Genomic DNA, 24,833 nt, shown 5'->3' on the forward strand with positions numbered 1-24,833 from the left:
ATCATTCATAAACATTTTTTTCTTGGGTATATCTAAGATTTGAAAACGTCATACAAATTTCCGCACAAGTTAGACTACATTTATAGAAAAAAAACTACCGGAAAGTCAAATTAATTTTTTACGATCTTTTGAAGCTAGACATTGTTAAGTTCGTCACGTTGGCTACACCAATCCGGTCCCTGTTATCAGCATTATGTTTGTTTACGTTTCATTGTTGTTAAAACTTAAAAGTCTTCAAATTTAAAACAGAATATTATTCACCATTTATAAATTATGATGAAGTATGAACTATATCTATATAATAATAGTATAAAGTATAATGCTGCGGTCGTTTTCCAATTGAATTGAAAACTGTCTCGAAAATTCCACTGTTTTACTAACTGTTGACTCAATACTCGATAGTGCGTTCTTGCCACCGTTGCAACAATGATGTGAGTTCTGTGTAGGTGTGTTTAAATGATTTTTGTGAAAAATAAATAGCTAAACTTTTATGTCTTAAACATAATATTAATATGTAGTTAGTCACAACCTGATGTTTATGTTGTAGGTGGACCGCTAAATAATTTGTGTTACGAATGTGTCCTAACATAAACGTTGTGTTTCAATTCATTGAAAGATTGTAGTTCAATGGATTACGAGTTCAAAATTAAAACGGGCAATGAAAGAGCTAAAGTGGAAGAGCTGTTTGAGTACGAAGGGTGTAAAGTTGGAAGAGGTACATATGGTCATGTCTACAAAGCCAGAAGAAAAGATGGGTACGTGACATATTATGCAAATGTTGAATAAACTATTATATTGTGATTAGAACATAGTTTCACTATTATGAAGGGTCGACATCACAGAACCTCAATAGATATTATTGTTTTGATTATTAATATTAAATACTAAATATATTTTAGTCAAGAAGTACATAATTTGGTTTGTATTTGTTTATTTATTTTAAACCTCTATTGACAGTTATTGAATTCTAGGTTACAACTAAATTCTAGGCTACGATTAAATTTATTATTTTAATATTTAATGTCTATTAAGTTATTAATGTACTTAACTTATCACTGATGGCAGTACAAATTGTTATTTGTGAATGTAATGATAATATCTGTATAGCCTAAAAAACAAAATGTAATTCAATTATTGACTATTGACTTGAAATATTAGTATAATTAGTATAATGGTAGGTGTTGTATGTGAATTTTAGTTATATAATATTAAGTAAATAAATAATATTAGATTGATAGTCTACATATCAGAAGAATTATTTTGGAATTCTAGAATAACTTGTTATTTTTTTATTCAAATTGTCTTAAAAAGTTATTGAATATGCTAACTTGTTTAGGGACAACAGTAAAGACTTTGCTTTGAAGCAAATTGAAGGTACTGGATTATCAATGTCAGCCTGTCGTGAAATTGCTGTTTGTATTTATATTTATATTTTACGATCTGTTGTAAGTTAAATAATCCAATACATTTTTTTATTCTAGTTGTTACGCGAATTGAAGCATCCAAATGTAATAAATCTAATTAGAGTATTCTTGTCACACAATGATAGAAAAGTTTGGCTGCTCTTTGATTATGCAGAACACGATCTTTGGGTAAGAATCATTAAAATTATAAAATATTATAAATTATAATTTATTGTTACTATTTCTTTTGTATTGTCCATACATTAGGTATGGAAATTAATTTGTGTTTAAATCTTTATTGTTTATATATGATAAGTCGTTAATAAATAGTAGTGGTTGACAAAAATAGTTAAAAGGACGGTATATCCACATGCGCTGTCTCTGTCTTACTAACGCGTAACATGGAAAATTTTATGTTCTGAATAATCAATTTAACTCTGTTATGATTAATATTAGAGCGAATTGACCTATTATAAAATTTAAGAATAAAAATAATATCTTGCTAATTTCATAGTTTTTTTTTTTAGATATTAATGTTTTAGCAAGTTACAAGTATTTTAAAAATTAGAACTGTTTATGCATTTTAAAATACAAATATAAGAATTTAATTTTAATTTTAGGTTGTATCTATGTTATTACTATTCATTGATAAGAAATTAATATCGTTTCCAATTGCCCCTATTTTCATTTATCCCACTTGACCACTTTTAATTGTAAAAAAAAATTATCACTGATAAAAGTGTATTATTTATAAAAATAATATAGTAAATGCATAACAAAAAATATAAATTAATTTAGGTATGTAAGAAAATATTTTAAAGATAAATAACCATAAAAAAAACTTAATATCCGAAAAATATTATACATTAACAGACTTTGATATTATTCAATATAAACATAAAATGTTACATTTTGTAGAAAGTATTTTTGGTAAAACATATTTTACAGATATTAATAAAATATATTTTATGAGTATATAAACTATATTCAGTAATATTTTAACAGTTACATTTAATTAACATTCTATTGTGTTTTAGCATATAATTAAGTTTCATAGAGCAGCAAAAGCAAATAAAAAACCAGTAATGGTTCCCAAAGGAATGGTTAAGTCTTTACTGTTTCAAATCCTTGATGGAATACACTATTTACATTCAAATTGGGTTTTACATAGAGACTTGGTAAATATATTTTAAACTTATTTTAGAACTTTTGATAATTATTTCAATTTTTAGAAACCAGCCAATATTTTAGTAATGGGCGAAGGCCCTGAAAGAGGACGTGTAAAAATAGCTGACATGGGGTTTGCTCGACTTTTCAATGCCCCCTTAAAACCACTTGCTGATCTTGATCCAGTTGTAGTTACTTTTTGGTATCGTGCTCCTGAGCTTCTATTAGGTGCAAGACATTACACAAAAGCTATAGGTAACTATATTTTAAATCATACAATTTTCTTATAATTAAAACAAGCATATAAATAATATACTTTGAATTGAAATTATATTTTTGCATAAATTCCTTAATTTTATTATTACGAGTTCTTACATTTTTTTCTGTTTTTTACCAAAATTAAATTATTATTTTTATTTTCAAGTTCTGAAACAGAATATTTTTATTAAAATATTGACAGTATCAATTTCAATTGTTAATCAAATAAACCAATAGCTAATATTTCAATATAATATTATATTATCTATTAATCATAGTGTATTACTATTAATAATTTTATTCGTTAAATATAATTTAGATATTTGGGCAATTGGTTGTATATTTGCTGAATTACTAACATCTGAGCCCATTTTTCATTGTCGTCAAGAAGATATTAAAACAAGTAATCCTTACCACCATGATCAATTAGATAGGTAAGTTAAAAGTTTAAAACTATTCCATTGAAAACATGTATATTATAGTTAGGTTCATTGATGAGAAATAACACAATTGTATGAACATATTCATTTTGTGTTTAATGCATAATATAGTTTAGTTATAAAGAAATGAACGTTAACTAAGTTATTATTTTTATGATTGTGAACTTATTTGATTTATTCATTGACCTGTTAACTTTCATAATTTATTTATAACTTATAATTGATATTTCAATCTACACATTAACATTGAATTAGTAAATTCCAACAGACAAATGCACTGTATTTTATCAAAGAAACAATATTGAATTTGAGTGGATAGATCTACATATTTTAATTAATTTGCAGTTTGTAGAACAAATTAAGATTATATTGAATGATATTAACTAATAACTATAAATATTATATCTCGTGATTTGCATAAAATTGAGTATTTCCGTGAAGAGTTATTTTTATAATTCTTTATTAGAAAAATACAATTTTGTCATAAATATTTACAGATTTGAATAAAAATCATCTGCAAAAAGTACATTATATATTATTGACAGTATTAGTACGGTAAATACTACTTATTTTATGAATTATTATGAAACAGTTTAAAAAATATTAGAAAATTAAATTAATCTATAATGTTTTTAACACTGAACAGAATAGTATTTGATTAAAATAATAAAATATATCATTTTAGCAAGTTTTTAATAGTGTTTTAATTATTACCCTTGTTTATATCATAAAGTTCTATGCCATTTTTACATTAGCAGTATGTTCGATACTAAAATTATTATACCATCTTAACGTGTATACCTATGCTGTGTTTTAGAATTTTTAATGTAATGGGCTTTCCTCAAGAGAAAGATTGGGAAGACATAAAGAAGATGCCAGAACATCAAACTTTAATGAAAGATTTCAAACGATCTAAGTAACTATAAAAGATATTAATAATTAAAAAAAAAATATATTGTTATGTTTAAATTAAACAAGTATAAGTCATATTAATTAGCTTGTTATTTTAAACTATTTTAGCTATTCAAATTGTTCTCTGGTGAAATATATGGACCGACATAAAATAAAACCAGATAGTAAAGCATTTCATTTGGTAAGTAAAAAATATGATACATTATAAACATGATCGTTACCACAAAGCTAATGAAACGAGGAGCTTATCTTTGGCCTTGGAAGTATGTACAATAAGAAAATTCGGGGGGTTGCAATGGTTATTGAGAGTTTACAACACCATCCGTATAAAACACGGAGTAAGATATAAAATGTGCAGCCAAACAAAAATACAGGTACTGCTAAAAACATTTAATGAACAGTGTTGATGTTAACAGAGGAATCTTTTGCGGGCTGTCAACCGCCTACCATGTCGTTTCCAGTCTATTATATCTTAGTTCATAATCATTCATTAATCATTACCAAATAAATTATTATTTCCATGTTGATTTTGTTTTAGTTACAAAAATTATTACTGATGGATCCAAATAAAAGAATTACTTCAGAACAGGCTAAACAAGATTCATATTTTCAAGAAGATCCGACACCCACCTCAGAGTATTTAATTATTTATTTTAAGAAAATTAACTAAAAATGTACTCTACTTATGTTATTTTTCTTAGTGTTTTTGCTGGATGCCCAATACCATATCCTAAACGAGAGTTTTTAACTGATGACGATCAAGATGACAAGGACAAACGGCAACAAGCTACAAATGTATGTTTTATTTATTTTTTTATGAATATTAGTACATTTTTGTTTGATGTTCTTGTAACAAACCATAGTTACAATAAGTATTTAAGAAGTATTTATAATAATCGTAATATTCCGTTTCAAAATAATGCAATTTGTAATATTTGGAAATTAAAGTATATTAAAATATTAGATAAAAGCCACACAAATATTTAATTAATTTACCTCTCACATATGACATATTTAAAATTAAAATAATTTTCATCTGCAACATTAAAAATAACAATACTGTAGGTATCGATTATGCTATACATAATTTGACCATGTGATGCATATTATGTAAAATGTAAACAACAAATATGAGTGTCACATAATCTTAATAGTTATGGAATGTAACAGTGAAATGGATTAGCACTATCTTACACGCATGTAGTTTGTGGTATAGTAAAATTGTTGTCTGCACTTCACCAATTTTTATTACAACAAAACATTATAATTACCCTTTTATAGTAAAAACAATGCCAGTTCTATGCAAAAATGCAAGGAACTCAATACTTTTGCACCACAAAACATTATGATATGTTATTTCAATATATTTATTTAATACTGCTATAGTGATTACTGATTAGTGAGTAGTGTTTTTTACAAAGCACAAATATAGATACTAGTATACTAATATCCGTGTTACAAAGTAATTTTATTTTAGTTGTGTACAGCTTGCATAGGAGATTTGGGGTTTTTTGTGTTATTTTTTATAGATAATTATATTTATAATTGAATAGGTACATAAATGTGTTTGCCATTTTAAAAATAAAAATAAAAAGTCATGGGAATCATTCAAATTCTCCCCCTGTAATTATATTACTGTACCATAAAATAATATTTTGAATGTATTTACAAAAAGTGAAGCACAGAGAGCAGTTACTTACTACAACATATAGACCAGCGGTCCCCGCGACGTGGCCCTCGCTAAAACTGAATTTTATATTCTAAAATCCAACATTCTACTCTCGAGTAAATAAAATAAAATACTTATATTAAAATAATATTTTTTAACTTTTATAACTTATAATATTATCATTCAAAATGTAACTAGAAACTAGGAATCTTTACACCTGGGTCACAGGTAAAAGAATTATGCCTTTTTATTATTTACTGCATGCAGCCTGCAAGTAATTTAAAAAAATAATATTTGGGCCTTTCCAAATTCCTAATGGGGACTGCTGATGTAGAATATAGAAGAATACTGATGCGTCTTCTTAATTCTTCTTTTTTGGTTTAATATGTGTTAGTTTTCTATGTTACTTGTGTGAGAGTAAAAAATAATTTTAAAAGTGTGTTTCCCAATTAATTTAAAAGACCATGAAATAGTTTAAAAAAAAGTATTTAATAATTTTATAGAGGTGCCTTTGTAATATTATTCTGATAAATCACCACCATAACTACCAAAATATCACAATTTTTTAAGAAAATAATTAAATTGAAATTTGAAAGAGATACTTGAACCAAGAGATACCTCAACCATCGTATACACATTATGTATGATTATAATTTTTTCAATTTCATGGTTTTTTACTTGTATAAATTTGCTCTTTGATTTTTCTATTGCTTTACAAACTATAATTCTTTTAACAAATACATATTTATAAATCATCATATTAATATATATTAACTGCATGCTCTTCAATAATTTTATGACTTAAATTATTTTGCTAGATTTTTGCATATGACCGTGGACGTTACTTAATCGATAGTTCTAACACTCGCATTTATAATAAGAACAATAGTGTCAGGCCTAGAATTGACAGTATTACCCAGGACCATCGTAATAGCTTAACCAACAACGCTTATGTTAATAGTTTGCACAATTGGCATGGCTTAAGTCACACTACGCTAGAGGTAATACACATTCAGAATTAAGTTTTTAATAATATTGGGTTTTAATATTGGATGTTACATTTATTACATGCAATTAGGTACTGTACTTACTAGATTTACAATTTCTTATAATAGATATATGCTTATACAGTTATTTTTGGTTACATTGTATGTTGTATATATTGATTATTTTATATTTACTGGTATGTGGTATTGGTATAATTATTTATTAATTTTTCAAATATTTTTCCTGTTATAATGGATCATATTTTTGATTTTTATAAAAAATATTATTATAAGAATTAAGTAGACACATTTTATTTTTGAACATTAAACGTATACCTAGTATAGTATTATGCCATTAAATGTACATAATATTATCTTTTATTCTTGAGTATTTTTTCTGTAGTATTGTTGGTTATTTTACATAGTTTTATTGTAACTACATTTAAAAAAAATATGGTATCTAGTGTTCTTTAGTTAAAGTATTTAATATCTGAATTATAGACATTTGAATGGGTATGAATTAATTATTACTAAGATCAGATTAAATAAAATTAATCAAATAATTCTCAAATTTAAAACTTGTATTAAAATGTAATTCATATTTAATTCAACATTTTTACTATCTAATCAATCAGATAAAAGAGATTTAGCGGTGTTACAATTCAAGTTGTTTATCATAACTTCTCTATTTAATATTAGTAATTTATTAGAAATTATTCATAATAAATTATTATTTTTAATATATAAAATAATTTGAAATTGTTGGGATCCTAGACATAATATTTAAGTTTCTTATTGTTGATTAAAAATACGAATTGTATAAAAAGTATCTAGCGGGCTGTTTTTTTAAAATCATTTAGCAAAGTTCATTAAGTATCAATGATTATATTTATTATATCATGTTACTGTATTATTAAATTGTAATAATAAGGGTGCACATTCTGATCAGTCGGGCAGTCACCATAGTCATCAGCAACAACATGCTGCTAATCAAAAACGTATGCGCATGAATGGACTTGGTCAACATCCGAGTGTCAACCCAGGGACGGTGATGCCACCTACCGTTCAACAACAACAGCAGCAGCAGCAGCAGCAACAACAACAACAACAACAACAACAACAACAACAACAACAACAACAGCAACAGCAACAACAACAGCAGCAACAACAACTACAACAACAACAAGTACAACAGCAGCAGCAGCAACAAGTGCAGCAACAACAATCTCAACATCCACAGCAGCAGCAACAACAACCACCACAACAACAGCAGCAACAACCACAACACCCACAACAACAGCAACAGCAACCACAACAACAGCACCAACAACCACAACAACAGCACCAACAACAACCACAGCACCAACAACAACCACAACAACAGCACCAACAAGACTTCCATCATGTGCCTCAACACCAACAAATGATGTACTCTCAGGTCAATCCCAATGGGCCGGGTCCAAATTATTCACAAAGGTTTTGAATAAATTAATTGATATAATTTTTACACTATTTGACTGATATATAGAATTATTTACTAACCTTTATCAAGTACATGGAAACTAGGTTGAACAGCATACCTAAATATTTGGTGACTAAGGAATTTATTCGAACCTTCAGGTACAAAAATAGAAAAATTATAATTTTTTGAAGTTCAGATTGTTCCATGTTATTTTTTTAAATATGATTAACTAAAATTTGAATTCATATGTCATATCTATACATGTATATTAATTAATACATTATTTTACTTTTATATCACAGATATTTGTGCTCTTTTAGTTTCAAAGATATTTAATACTTTTTTGAAAATGAATTATTAATTATTAGTATTACTATATATATATATTATATTATGTACATATTATAATATATTGTATAATAAAATCTACTCTGTGGTACCAAAGTTAATTTTTTCTCACTTGATAATTATTAATAATCCATCTCTAATCCACCACACCATACCTTCTCAACCCTTTTCAATTTAACATTTTCTTTAAATCACTCAAAATTAACCATTTATTTATCATTAATCATTATCAAAAATAAAATTAGTGTAGTATACTAACAATGTGTACTGTTGTACCTATTTCTAAGTTGTATTGTGTGACCGAACTAAACTTCTAACTTATATCTTCTATATACCGCAGATAGATAACTCTATAATCTATCCAGAATAAGATAACACCAGATTTACATAGCAAAATCGGTTCTGATCGCAGCCGCCTGGTGTCGTCTTATTCTGAATAGAGTATAGATATTGAATCTCAGCAGTTTTCTATGATAATATCAAAGAAACAATTATTAAAATATGATATGGGCTGCTATTTTTAAAGTAGAGAATAGTAGAACTACTAAAATAATAGTTAAGTATAGACCCATACATTGTTTGTCGCCGTCTTGCACACGCATGGCATTCACTAGTTCACTAGTTTCAATAGTGTGCTGTTAGTTTTGATACCAGAGTGAATTGACCTATTATAAAACTTTTAGGTAAGAACATTATCTGCGCTTAAGTGTTGCCCAATTTTTCGAAATTTTTATTTTCAAGCAAGATATAGGTATATGAAAAATCAAAAAATCAAAATTCTCATATCACGCTTGAAAATTAAAATATCGAATAAAAGCCAACGCTTAAGCACAGATGATGTTATTATCTAAAAAAATTATAATAGGTCATATCACTCTAATATCAAAACTAACAGCACACTATTGAAACTAGTGAACGAAAATTTGCTATGTCATACGTGTGTAAAACGACGGAGACAACAAATGCATGACGTATCCTCTTATTGCATAATGGGTGCCAGGTCCCCGATAAACAACACTGAATACCACACACCTATAGCTCTTGGTGACTGAAATAGGTTAAATCAGCGCGACTGCATACACATTTCATGGATCCTGTTATGAGTTCCGAAAAACATATGAATATTATACGTTTATATTAGTCATTCGCATTTAAAATGGGTATCTAATTATCTAACGTCAAAAGTAATTTTAATATTACTATATTGTAGATTAATGTTTAAACAATTTTAATTGTTATTAAATATTATTGTAACACGGCGTTCTGGATAGGCATTTTAGGTACACAGCTGTCGTGCGTTCAGATAATAACAATAATATGATATTATATTATGTCATAATATTATTTTTAGTAAATTTTATTACAAATAAAGTATATTATTATTATTATATGAGTATCAGAGAGTACCTATATATGCGATGCCAGGTGAAATAGATATACATATAAGTAAATACTTTTTTTTTATGACTGGAACAATAATAAGCAATGTAGTTTTAATGTTCAATGGCACAATCGTTTTATTTATATTGAATGGCGAATCATCGATATTCATACGATTATAAATGTACATCCATACAGGTTACTATCTATATAATATATACAATGTGTTTCACAATTTCACCAAGCATGCTCACCCCTTTTTCCCTTTAATAATGAATTTATTCAAAATCTAATTTTTAAATACTTTAAATATACATACTATTAAATATCATATTATTTTCAAATTCTTGAAATTTTCTTGTACAATATTGGAGTGTCCTATGGAGATAATAACTTCGATATTTTCCAAATAATAACCTTTCTTTTTTATTGGAAATTATTTAGTGGATGATTTGTCTGAAAATGTTGACGGATTGAAATAAAAACACAAACTAAGTATAGTTGTTTTTGAGTTTTTCGACTTTGTTAATATTGTATTTAATTAACACTAGGTTATATTTTTATAAAACCATTTTTAAGAACTATACATTATCATTAGTGCAAACAATTTACCTGATAAATTCAATTTTCAAAAAAAATACTCACTGAATAACTCACAGTAAAAAAGCGAGGCTCTAATTTGAAAAACAAAAGTGTGTAACGTCACATGGCAATTCAAGAAGTAGAACAAAAAAAATCTGAAGAATTTGAAATTATTATAAATTAAAAGTATATTCAACAATTCCAAAAATCATAAATTGAATAAATTCATTATTAAATGAAAAACTGGGGGTGATCATGCTTGGTGAATCCATCTATACATATGTATACATGTATTTCAGCAAATACTGAAACAACAACGGTCGAGTTTTCCACAAACTTATTAGTTATTTAGTCTCGCCGCTGCGCGAGAGTCAAATATACCATATTTTACGTATTTACTGAGTATGTAGTATATTAAAAATATATATTATTATTCGGGTTTTCTAGTTTCTACTCATCGTTAGCGATTAGCATCTTCTTATTTTACTATATTTTAATATTATAGTTGAGAAATTGTTTATTTTAGTTGTGTTTGGCCGGTGAAAATTAATGACGAAGAGCAGCCGAAGTATTTTTTCTATATTATATTATTAAGTGTCAACATTTAACCACTATGGTATGATAAAAGTCCGGAAATAGAACCGGACGGCGAAGACAGTGGCGTCAACCACGACAACGGTGGTTTACACTATTGAGATACCGTAGATACTACAACTACGGTACCTAGTTAACATTATTATTATTATCCAAACGGTGAATATTATATTATAATATATTATGCACATTTCATTCAACGAAATTAGACGATTGACCACTTCGTGTAATGCATCCTCGCGCGACGATCGCAACGCTCCGCCCTCCACGCCTGACAGACGCCTCGGGGTCGTCTGGTCTAAAATGAATGCCTGGCTGGAAAAGGGGGTCACACCAGCCACAAACGTCCTTGAGTCAATTGATCGAATCCCTTTTTTCCTCACCTTAGTGACGGTGCTTTTTTTCTACCCTCGCTGCACTCACAGCACCCTTCTCCACCCACCACTTGCCTCGCCAAGACTGTTGTATCGTTCTTTCGCTCTTGCTCTTTTTCACCTCGTGGTGTCAGTGCCGTCTCGACCGCACACGCAGAAGACATTGTACAAAAATAGCGATCACCAATCATATTATTTTCAACTGTTATTAATTTATGATATTAAATAATATCTGCTGCAGGTTACGTTTTGAAGTGCTACAATTAAAGTCGTACTTACAGGAATAAGCATGGGAAGAAATCTGGATAGTGGCGGTGGAGAATGGGTCTTATTTTTTTTAAATAAATAAATACGAAATACTATTTTTTCTCGCTTCACTATTTTATTATAAAATATAAATATTATAATATCATCGTATATAAATCACTGGTAGATTACCTATAACTGGGTATAATTGCATAGAATTATACAGTACATACATTATGTAAACACGTGTATGGTATAGTCTATAGATGTGGTCGAACCACAGCCGATTATTGTTATTGTTTATTAGTTTACTATATTATTATTATCATACGGTCACAGTAGGTTTCTTGTGACTTGTTTATGGTCGCTATTATACTGTCATGATACATTAGAAATACTAATTAATACAATATTATGCTCTGTATAGAATGTACATGATATAATCGTATGACTACCGTACACACAATTAATATAATATTACTTAACGTTTTTCACTGTATCCCGGAGTATAACATATTATTATTGTAAATTAATAATGTGTAAAAATGTTTATTTTTTGTTAGTAGATATTTAAAACTCACCGATAAGAGGATATTATCGTCTGCAGTGGTGAGTTGGATATTAATATATTATAATATTGTATTTATTAATGAGATTATCTGGATGGTCAATTTATTATTATTATTAAATCATCAGAATATGACGTACTTTGCTTCATCTAATCGGTTAATTTCGGATACGATTCTTCCGATATTTTCTTGTATAGCTTCCAACGGGGAATTTTTATAACGTAATATGATTATGTTATAATTAACCTACTATACCCACTGTTTACGTTTGACTGCGATGTCGCAAATGAGTAGATAAACACTAATTACTAATTACTAAGTACTTTCGGACCGTCCGAACATTTAGGTAGGTATAAGTTATAACGCTTTTAATTTTGCGTCGAAACACATTATATTTTCAAAATTAATACTTACCTGATGGATGTTTGTAATAATACACGACACGATTAGCAGAAATCGTAAATTAAATTAGGTATTGTCTAACACATAATACACAAGTACCTACACAACTTCCGTTCCGTCGATCTTAACTTATTAATTATTATATTAATAATAATACGCGCACCACTACGTGATACAATACTAATATTGTTTGCCTGCGTAATTATTAATTATTATCGTCTGCCGACCTTCCATGTACCTATTTTACCACCGTGCACACATTGTATTATATTATTATAATAACGTTGTTTGAACGATAATTAATATAATTATTGAGTAAATATAGTATATGTACTAAATATTAATGGATCATCATCAGGTATCTTCTCTTCACATACCACCCACGGCGTAAATTCAGGGCCGTATTTATTTATTTATTTTTATTTTTGCGTCCTGGGTCAACAATATTTGAACGCCCCCCCCCCAAAAAAAAAAAAAAAAATTAATCCGTTTTTTGATTGTTTAGTTGTAGTTATTTATTTAAGAAAATGTTGTTAAAAACACATCACGATGTTACATTATTTTAATTACTGTCAAAATGTATAACATACAAATATTGTAATCTATAAAAGAATTACAAAAAATAATAGTTATCATTGATTGACAAAATGAGTAAATGACCCCAAGTGGCCGTATCATAGTTAAGCAATGCAAGTACTCAAACATATTCTTACCTAAAAAAAATGTCATTTATATAATATACACCGGCGCCTGGCCACCCGGGGCTAATATCCGTGTTGCCCCCCCCCCTTAAATACGGATATACTATATTAAATAGTACCTAAAATATATATTTGGCAAAGGCAAGAAATGAACGATTTCAGTCGCGGCCGAGGTTTGCGTTACGAGCCGACAGTGCTGTAATGTATCTACTATATCTAGGTATGTACAGTGTGACAATTAGAATTTCCATATATTATTTTCACATATTATGTACAAGTAATCTATGTACATAAAAATCTAACTTGATTTTGGAGACGAAGAAAATCGGTTTGTTTGTTTGTTTATTATTGTTATTATAATTATTATTATTAATTATTTATTTATTTGTTTGTACTTGCATTTTTCCATTTGAAATATAGGTATATTATTCATTGAATAAATAATTTATTGTTATATATTTTTCTACCTTATCTCTATTCTACAATAAAAAGAATAAAATTTATCACTCCAGTGGTTGAATTCAAAATGTAGGATATATAATTTTCAGGAATTAGCAATAACAATAACTACAATATGTAATTATATTATATTATTTGAATTGTCAAAAAAAAGTCTTATTTTTTAAAATTAAATTATAAAAAAATTATTTCTTCCGGAGGAAGGTCGGGCAGCTAGTAACTAATAATACGTTCCAATAAAGGGGAGGCAGGGAGGTCCGGACTTCATATATAACAATTTGTTTCTTGAATGTTTGATAATTTATGATGGTGTAAAAAAAACTAAATATTATCACGTTGAATCTAATATTCTAATTAAAAGTAAAATATATGGTCAATAATGTAATTTACAAAATAAATAAATTATACAAATATAGTTGTAAAGTTTCACACGTGTCAGTCAAAAATTAGGTTTTTACTTTTTTGATAGATACCTATACCTAAAAGCTTTTTACTAATTCTAACCTTTTTATTTTATTTTACTTAAATTTTTAATCAGATATTATACTATATTGTCAATTTTGGTAGTTTTTCGATTTGAGCTGTATGTAAATTATTCAACACAAAATCCAAAATGTTTATCGTAGTTAATAATATTATATATCTATTATTTTAGTACCTAATATAAGGTACCTCGCAAAATAATATCAGAACCTAGGGCTAAATAGGTACACCTTGGAGAACTTCTAAAAACGGAAAAAAAAAATTGTACTTCCAGTCCCCAGACCAATATAGTGGGACTTAATTCGTATATATACCCCTTTTACGGGACGCAACTAAGGTGCTCCTTTTTTTCTATTTGTATAAAATATCCCGAAGGTACATTCAATAGGTGGGCGAGACCCTTTTCAACCAAAATCATACCCTTTCCCTTTCGGTCAAAACAAAAAGTTTAATATTTACTTTATATTGTACACATAAAAAAGTATTGAAAAAATAAGTTGCTAAAAATGTTTATTATGTACCAACCTAATAAAAAAAATAAATATACTTATACTCATATAATTGTTGTCATTCATTATTTGAATGGTAGTCATCGAGTTTTATTGTGTTACCTACGCATATTACGTAACAAGACAAAAATAAATATTTATTAAATAAATTATTTTTATGCAACTGATATTCATTTTGTAATACTTTTCAATATTTATACCTAGGTATTACTAAATAATAACTGTAGTAGATACCTACTGATCAAATAATTATTGAAAAAACTATATGTTATGATTATTCATAGGTATATTATTTAATATTAATACGAATTTTTTATTTTTAGAATTTTTCTATGCGTACTTATTTTATAAAGTAAATATTAAACTTTTTGGTTAGGATGAAAATGTAAGGTACGATTTTGGTCGAAAAAGGCTATGCCGTACAGGCCTATAGCAGGTTGACAATATGCCGTGCTGATCCGCCGTCTAACTCTGGAGGGAATCCGTGCCTTTGCATTATAATTTTACACATTAATATCGAAATTATTTTAGTACTAAGTTATACTACCTATTTAAAACAGTGTTGTTTAATATATAACAAATTGTTTTTTAGTTTCAATTTAATATTAGTATAAGTCACAATTTAAACAATGTATACCTATTACTTGTTGTACCCAGGGTTGTAGCAATACGTGTCTATATTAACATTGTGTCATCCCTATCATGGTATTTGTCATATTTTTGGTTCCAGATTTGGTTTCCGCAAACTTTTTCCGCACTTATAAGTCTTTCCTTTTCATATATTAGCGAAGACATTGAGCAACGCGTACGACGTATCTAAGACTACTAAAATATTTATAAGTTACGACTATATTATTATTATATCGAGAAACCAATGTGAAACGGTTGATACAATGAGATTACAAATTGAAGGGTTCAGTGCAAGGTGTATCAATACACCTTGATGTCATTCACCTTAATGGGCGGGAAATAATTCTTTTGAGATGTCTTTGGAAATAATAAAGCGATTTGTCTGATTGTTCTACCAAAATATAGATATTTCTTCCATGAATAATATTCCGTGAAAAACTCATTTTTGATGAAAATGGACTTGTCTGGTTGCTGCACTGAACCCTTCAATTATTAACAATTTAAACAGATTTTTAACACTCGCGACATATTTTTGAATGGTTGAGAGCCAAACTGCCCGAATTTCGGGTCAGGTGATCGGTTCGGTACAAGCGTGAGTGTTATGCACTCATATTACCTGTATAAAATTGGAATTTATTTATTGTTGGTTTGTTCGGTCCGGCCAGTTCGGGTCTAGTGCATGTTCGGTTTAAGTGTGTTCAGTGTGGTAAAATATATGGTAAATCATATATCTAGCTCAATTCAGTGCATCAAAGATACAAATGAACCAACCAAATGTGCATCATTTAACTATAAGCCTATAGCTATTATGGATGTCAAATTTATAAACACTGGAAATATCTATCAGCTAATCATTGGTCTAAAACAAATTAGGTAAGTACAAACACTAGGTATCTGACGAAAATTAAGTCGACAGATTCCAATAACTTCTAATCAAACAACCAACCTCTCAAAGTATAGTTCATACAAGTATACAACTCGAAGTCAACATTACAATGCAACTTGCTAAATTCATTACCTTATGATTTAAAATCTTTAATAAATCTTTTCATCTCACTGCTCCTCAAAACAGTCGATTTTCGAGTAGTGTACTATAATAATATGCCTATAACTTAAAAGTATGTATATACAAGTATAATATATAGCTATACTCCTATATATAGGTATCATATATTATATGTTCTAATATGTCTTATACTATAGATACTTAAGTGTTATTTCTGGCAAAATAAAACTAATGGTTAAGAGAGGAGGGCTGAAACTTAGCTTTCAAGACATGTAAGCGTCTTATTAATGTTATTTTCTTTCCAAAATTATAAAAAATTGTCATCCTTTTATACGCCGCATAATATGATAACTTATTATAGTTTGGATTACAATTTAGGCAATAATTTTCTTAAGTACGCTGAATTTCAAGTGTCTCAATATTATATTTAGGTACTATGTGAGAGGTGGAGATATCTTATAAATAGAGGAAGGTATCTATATAATTATGTACAATAAACATAAATTACAAGTTTAATAGTACTATAGATGGATGTATATTAATTATAAACACGTTTTTTGCGTTTTGTTGTCAAGTCGTCAAGTCGTTTGTGTCTGCATCATTCCAAAACGCGTAGGTATAATAATATTATAAGTTATAACCACGATAAAATAAATTTCTAAAAATTTGATTTTACGGCTATTGTACAACGTAGTGTCTGATATCGTTCGGTGACAGACGTGATATGAGCACAGTGCTATACACCAGAGTCGTACCAAATGGCTGCATCCATATTATTTGTTTTTCGCATACAATTCGGATGCACGATCCAATTTGTATTTTGTTCCCATATCTAAAAATTGACATTCAAATTAACTTCAGATATTTTATGTGGCACACATCCGAATCGGTTTCCACTAGTATTTTTAAAATAAATTTCAAACAGTTGTAAAAGAAAAATGGTAAATGAAACGTTATAGTTTGGTTTTGAATCACGTAGAGAGCTTTTATATATTATCTAGGCTCTCTAGAATCAGGTATTTTTTAATATTTCCTGTCATTTAGATATGGGTGTATTCACTGTATAAATAATACAACAATTAAAAAAAATCTAATAAAAAAGTAAGGATACTTTTAACCAATATCCGCATACTCAGAAAAAATACAGTAACCTAACCTTCATTCATGGATCAAAACCATACTAGTTTTTCATTAATTTAACACGTTTTTTTTTAAATTAAATTTTTTTTCTGAGTGCGCAACTGTATAGATAAGTTTTTATTATAGTTTGTATAAAATGGAAAAGAAAATTGAAATTTTTTTTAAATCTAGGAGCCATATCGGATATTATACGTTTTGTAACGACAACAACCCATCATGAACAAATTTATGCCTAGGATATACGCCTTTTGTAACAACCCTGCAGAAACCAGCTATAAGGTAATTTATCTTTATCGTAATAACGTAGGAACCGATTCGGATACGTCCTCTTCCACCGGGAATAATTCGGATAGTTCATTATTATCGTCGTAAACACGCTATACATATGGTAAAAAATAAAATCGTTGCCGGTACGCAATTATTACAATAACAATTATAGGCAATAGCCGTAATAATATCATATAATAGGTACGGTGCTGACGAATTAATAATGATATGAATATTATATGATATGAAGGTCGTTGATTGCAGATTGACCTCAATATAATATTCGCACGTAGGTATAAACTATACAATATTGTAATGTACCTATTCGCGCATTAATAGTAGGTATATCGATAATACTTTGGAGAAGTCGAACTAACGCAATCGTATAAATAATAAAGTACACACTCTACAAATACGCGTACCCATATATCGTATGTTATATACCTATATACACGATATATTATATGTATATTATAACACGCACGCACCCACTCGTGCGTTTCACTCGGTGGGTGGAGGGAGTGGGTGGCCAATTACATATATTTTATATTACACACATATATGGGTAAGTACCTACGCTGTATGTGTGTTTAAGGTCCGTCTCGCGTTGTTCGAATAGTTTTTAAAAATCAAAAATCGTTAAAAAAAAAAACTTCAACGTGCGCGCCGCCGCCGTATAATGCGTAAGGCCCAATGCGTAATGCCTATGTCTGTTAAATTATAACATACGATTGGCATATAACGTCATCGACGCGTGAGTAAGTAGGTACTTTTGTGAATAATATTATAATAATAATATATATATAGTGAAAATCGGTTATAACGAAATTCAAAAGTAGGTTTTAACGAAATGTCGCTTTTATTAAAATGTGATATATTTAGGGCATTTAGACTATATTTTTTATTTGTAGGTTATACCTAATTTATTTATCATGCCCCGTTATTGGTTGGGATTAAAATATTATACATATATTGTTTGATATGAATGAGGTTCAACTGTTCAAGGTCCCTTCATTAATAATCGTCGATCGGGTATAACGATTTTATATAAATTCATATTCTAAACAGTCAAGTGTTACGGATTACTTTTTAATAAAAAAAAGGTAGTACCTACCTATAATAAATTATTTGTTTTTTATGTAATTTTGTTCAAGTCTTACAGTGTTTTTACATATTATATCTAAGTGCAATGCTGTACAGTACATATATTTTATAACTTTGTTTAATGTTTGGTTTTTAAAAATGTTTTTTATTTGAATGTACAAAAAACAGAGTAATAATAATATGTAATCGAATAACAATGAAACATTAATTTACTATATTATAGTTAAGTAGGTACCTTTACCCTTTACCATTTAATTCCTTTACGAGTTTGTAATAATTATAGTAATCAATTTCCACTGAATCAACATATTATAAGTATAAGTGTATAACACTAAGATTTTTTTCTGTGTCACGAGTAGCTTTTGATAACAATAAAATGATAACCTCTTCTAACTTAACCGCATATTCATTATTCATATATTATAATGAGTGATTCATCAAGCATACTATTTTTTTCTTCAATAATGCAGTCAATCAAAAATAAGTTTTACATGACACTCCATAAGTATATAGTATAAAAAAAATAATATATTTATGTACCTACAGTACAGTTATTAAGTATAATATTTTAAAACACAATTTAAAATACAAATGGACGTGAACATAATATGTATGGTGAATCATTCTGTACATGTACGGGGTGATATATACTATATATCAGTGATGAACACTTTTGACATAATAGGATTTGGAATAAATTAATAACTAATAAGTCATATAATATTAGACGACAGCCACATCTACGACTATAGTAATTATTATTTCGGTCGAATTGAACCGGTTGAGCTTTCACTAGGCGGAAATATCCAGTTTTTAGTTTTTACTCATATAAAATAGTCATATTATAGAAGTCTCTCTTGCCTGACCGAATTTTGTTGTTTCGATTCAACTACATATTACACCGTTTGCAGATAGGTCCTTTTATATAATATTAATATAATAGGTCATAAAGTACCCAACGCTAAATAGTTTTGTAGTGGAACGATATTCGATTTTAATCGTGTTTTCTACGTGATGTAAATTATTTAGTATTTCGGTGTATGCTAGGAAGTTGATTTTTAAACAAAATTAACAATTCATAACCTACTCTTAACAGATACGAAAATTAGAGACAATTATTTTTAAATTTTGACACGTTGCAGTGTTTCTAAATGCAAATCGAGATTGTATAAAATTTACATTTGTCTGCATAATGTGTTGTTATTGTTACCAAGATTTTGCATTTAAAATATAACTGCATATCTCAATTATTCTCTAAATGTCCAAAAATGAGGTTAAAATTTAAATTTAAAGATTTTTGCAAAGCCAAGTGTGCTAAGCCAATCCACCAACACATGTTTGATGTGTTTTTAAACGATGTATTTGGATTTCTTGGGGAATCAAATATTGGTAGTAGACAGCAGTATAATAGTAGTATTATAGTAGCAGTCTGTGGCTTACAGTATTATAGTCATAGTAATATTGTATTAGTAATGTATTGGTGGTGGTATTTATATAATATGTATATTATACAGTTAAACCTTGTAGACTGCATATTATATACATATAGTGGCTTGCAATTACGTTTGGTTTCGTCCCCTTCTTCCCACCCACTTATGGTCCACCCGTAACAGCTCATCCGACCACCTGTCGTGAAAAATCATAAACTGCGCCCAAGGGATGCTCTTAAAATTACTTTTTCGACTTCACCCCGCGTAGTCGCGTACAATATATATATATATAGGTAAACGTATAATATAGTGGACTGAATTGTATTACACTCACGCACACTTGAGTTCCTCAACATGAGCGTTGTTTCTAACATACCGTTTCGTAATAAAAACCCAGCGCAATCATCGTAGACGCCACCTGCACGAATAATACCATCGTCAATAAACGTGGTGGCTGGGTATTTTACGTGTTATTGGTAAAAGTTTATGTTACGATTTGTAAGTATGAAAAAAGGATGTAAAGGATTGTATTTTATTGGAAGTCTCCAAATTTTTGTATAAGATCCACAAAAATATTTAGTATATAGGGGCTCAACATTTGATGTGAGGAGACTGAAAATATAGGTAGGGTATGCGATGTACATAGTGAAGGTATGAGAATTCTTAAGAAACAATTCTTAATTCTCTAAAATTCGGCTCAGAATTCTTTTCGTATACAATGATATTGAATTCAAATTTAACACATCCATTGTGCAGTGACTCAAACAACGCCTACATATATTACAGTACCTACCCACTGGCCACTGGCCAACTTTTTATATTTTGACTCACGTGATGAGATACACATATTATGAAAAAAATTGCCAATTTACCTATTGTTAAAAACAGTGTTGGGTAAGTTACTTTTAAAAAGTAATTAAGTTACTTTACTCGTTACTAAGAGATAAATGTAATTAAGTTACTTTACTCGTTACTCAAATAAAATTGTAATGAAATTACTTTACTTTTCAAATAGAAAAGCAACTCATTACTTTCTCGTTACAAAAATAAAATTTTTTTTAAATTTCATGGCAATAATCTTCTGCAGGCAAATTGAACAAGCAAATCCTTTATAAAACCTGTATAGTTAATAGGATCATATAAAATGTAGTCTTCAACACAAGCTATATATCATAGGAAACCTATTTAAAGGAACAATAAAATATTTAATTAACTGTTTTCGTGATTTACGGTGCAATTAGATATTTCAAATATCAAAACCATTGAAAACTGAATTGTGCCGAGTTAAGATTGGTAAACATAATAATACCCGCATTATACATATATTTTTTTTCAATTCACAATATATAGGTAGGTAGGTACTTACTTAATAATTCGAAACTGTAACGCGTTTTTCTATGGAAATTACTTTTCAAAAGTAATTTTCATTACATTTTCGTTACTTGGAAATAATTCTAATGAAATTACGTAACGCGTTACTTTCGTTACGTTACTACCCAACACTGGTTATGCCTATAACTTAAAAGTATGTATATACTAGTATAATAATAGCTATACTCCTATATATAGGTATCATATATTATATGTTCTAATATGTCTTATATTATAGGTACTTAAGTGCTATTTCTGGCAAAATAAAACGAATGGTTAAGAGAGGAGGGCTGAAACTTAGCTTTCAAGACATGTAAGCGTCTTATTAATGTTATTTTCTTTCCAAAATTATAAAAAATTGTCATCCTTTTATACGCCGCATAATATGATAACTTATTATAGTTTGGATTACAATTTAGGCAATAATTTTCTTAAGTACGCTGAATTTCAAGTGTCTCAATATTATATTTAGGTACTATGTGAGAGGTGGATGATGTTAACACTGGTTAAAAATCAGTCTTCGATTATTCAGTTTTTACACCTATATATTAAAACCTAACATATAAGTTGGGTTTTCCCAATTTCATAGAAAACTACTAGAAAACTGACCTATTATTTTTTTGAAAATTTTGACAAAATTGTGCGTATAAAAACAAATCATCGCATAAAACATGCCGTGATTTTCCACTATTATTATGCAGAATATGAAAAAATTGTTTCATTAATTTCTAATAAATTTCGATATTCATATGCCTACTATATACTTACCACTTACCAGTCGAAGTTTGAATGTCGAAGTCTCATTATCTCATATATTATACTGAATATAAAAATATTCGGACCCCGTGTCATTGGGTGTGGCGTAAGTTGATCACCCCACGCCACTCATCCACCCACCGTGTTGACCAGGCGTATAATATTCCCGACCCTGTGACACGATGCTTTTTGGTTGGACTATATTGTGTTCTTATTATGTACATGTTCATGTATTACGTAATAATTCTTATACATTTATGTCATATTCATACATATGCAAGGACACATGGTACCTACCATAATATCACATAATATGATATAACATTATGTTTTGGGAGACATGTGTATAACATAATATCATTTGTCGTTACATATTACAAGAAGATAAAATGTAATATTCTATTCTATATTACACGTGCTATGCCTTAGTCGTAATCGGTTCAGCCACTTAACATTGAACTGGACCATTTTTTTCGAACTTTTACAAAAACAGGCGTTCGGAAATTATTTTAGTTTAACGCGATTACAAACAATTTACCGCTACTGTGAACTTGACAGCGCAACATTAGCAGATATCGATCCGACCCATTCAATAAATTTGTTGGTAAATTTATGGATGCTGTTTGACCATTTTCAAAATTTGTCGTACTATTCAGTTTTGACGGGGGCCGATTTTAATTTTTACGCTGCTAAAGTGAAAATAATAGCCACTGCAAAGCAGCGCAATTAAAATTATTTCTTCCGATGAAAACGATGTTCAAAAAACTTTTAAAACTATCCAACAAATTGAGAAGAACATGTTTAGCATATAAAAATATCTCAACAAATACTTGGCACTATTACCGTGATTTTGGCTATATAAAAGTTGTAATCGGGCTATTGAAAATTATGTCATTATAGAGAAAGTCTTCGGAGTGTCGGGAATGTAATAATATTATGTAGTATTACTTGCCGGAACTGACTGATGATAATTATTGTTATCCATGATAATCGTATAGTTCTGTGTTCCTTGTTTCTCCGCAGTTATCCAGTCAATTATTTAATTTCATCGATTAATCACCAATACTGCAAGATAATCGATTCATATATTTTTTGAAGTAGGTACCTATACCTACATAGATATACTGCAGAAGCTAAAGCCTAAAGGTATATAATAATAAGATCGGGTACATATAATAAGAAGTATATAATGATACGATGTACAAAAATGTTATACGAGGCGTACTATAAAATATAAATTAACAATTAACTGTATGTATACCGTAGAGCTCTGCACGGTCTGGTCTAGACCGGTCCGGACTGGCCCTCTAGTAGCATTGAGTTGCCCATCCCTGATATATAGACTTTATATAGTTTATATACTATAGTGTTATAAAAATGTAGGTACTTATACTCAGCGTCTGCTGTACTGAAGTGTGAAATGTAAATAGATTATACTTACAAACTACATGATTTAAGGGGTTTTGTTTATAATTCCATCAGTATTGATTAATTGAAATAATCGAATAGAAGCCTCAAGCCGATTATCGAAGATGGTTATTGCAGGTTAATTGCATAATAGTTTTGTAATTTTTACTTCCAACGATTTACTAGTTTCAGCACTTCCAGTTAATTTATTGTTTAGGGCTTTTGTTGTACCTAATAATCAATCATTCAGAATCAGCTAACAATGGTTATTGAAAAAAATCAATTAATTAAAAATATTTAAAAAATATTTTTGATTAATTTAAATAATCGAGTAAAACGTGATATTAATAATCAGTTAATTAATAAAGTAATCGAACAGTAATAAGCCCTACATAATTATTATTGTTTCTGACTTTCCTTATAAGTTATAACTACTTAATTTGTTCTTGCAATTATAATATTATAATAAGTATACCTACTAATATATTATACAGTAAGACTTATGTTTAGGGCTCGGAAGTTGATGCATTTTGCATTTTTTTTTAGAACTTTTTAGACGATGCTCTCCTGGCCACAAATGTGTTTCATTAGCATGTGAATCTGAATAACTAAATTTTATTTTGCATTTTTTTGCATTTTTTGGTGTTGATATTACTTCTTAAGTCATTTTTTGACATTTTTAGGTCATTTTCCCACATTTTTAGTAATTTTTACTGATTTCACGATAGTTCACTTCTTATTGTTTCTTGTCGACTATTATGCCGATAACTTAAAACTT

General features: G+C 28.7%; 1 protein-coding gene across 8 annotated transcripts; it reads left to right on the forward strand.

Moving 5' to 3' along the window:
* Positions 1-220: 220 nt before the first annotated feature.
* On the forward strand, positions 221-8,517 carry LOC100168871 (cyclin-dependent kinase 8). Of its 8 annotated transcripts, none has more exons than XM_029491169.1 (13): positions 221-446; positions 548-755; positions 1,346-1,412; positions 1,482-1,592; positions 2,441-2,581; positions 2,636-2,825; positions 3,148-3,262; positions 4,086-4,184; positions 4,289-4,361; positions 4,719-4,816; positions 4,882-4,975; positions 6,668-6,850; positions 7,767-8,517. In XM_029491169.1, the coding sequence occupies exons 2-13, from the start codon at positions 628-630 to the stop codon at positions 8,316-8,318; spliced, it is 1,851 nt and encodes a 616-aa protein (XP_029347029.1). In that variant the 5' UTR covers positions 221-446; positions 548-627; the 3' UTR covers positions 8,319-8,517. The 8 variants fall into 8 exon arrangements, with proteins under 8 accessions (XP_029347029.1, XP_029347026.1, XP_029347031.1 ...); XM_029491166.1 differs by having other exon boundaries at positions 222-446; positions 1,337-1,412; XM_029491171.1 differs by having other exon boundaries at positions 222-446; positions 1,337-1,412; positions 7,785-8,517.
* Positions 8,518-24,833: the final 16,316 nt, after the last annotated feature.

The sequence above is a fragment of the Acyrthosiphon pisum genome, chromosome A3 (genome assembly GCF_005508785.2).
Source record: "Acyrthosiphon pisum isolate AL4f chromosome A3, pea_aphid_22Mar2018_4r6ur, whole genome shotgun sequence".
NCBI classification, from domain to species: Eukaryota; Metazoa; Arthropoda; class Insecta; order Hemiptera; family Aphididae; genus Acyrthosiphon; species Acyrthosiphon pisum.

Bases quoted from the DNA above. Each gene is read 5' to 3' on its own strand.
- LOC100168871 (XM_029491166.1), top strand. From the start codon at position 628: ATGGATTACGAGTTCAAAATTAAAACGGGCAATGAAAGAGCTAAAGTG. The intron at 1,413-1,481 runs GTTTGTATTTAT...TTTTTATTCTAG, and splicing joins CAGCCTGTCGTGAAATTGCT to TTGTTACGCGAATTGAAGCA. The intron at 3,263-4,085 runs GTAAGTTAAAAG...GCTGTGTTTTAG, and splicing joins CACCATGATCAATTAGATAG to AATTTTTAATGTAATGGGCT.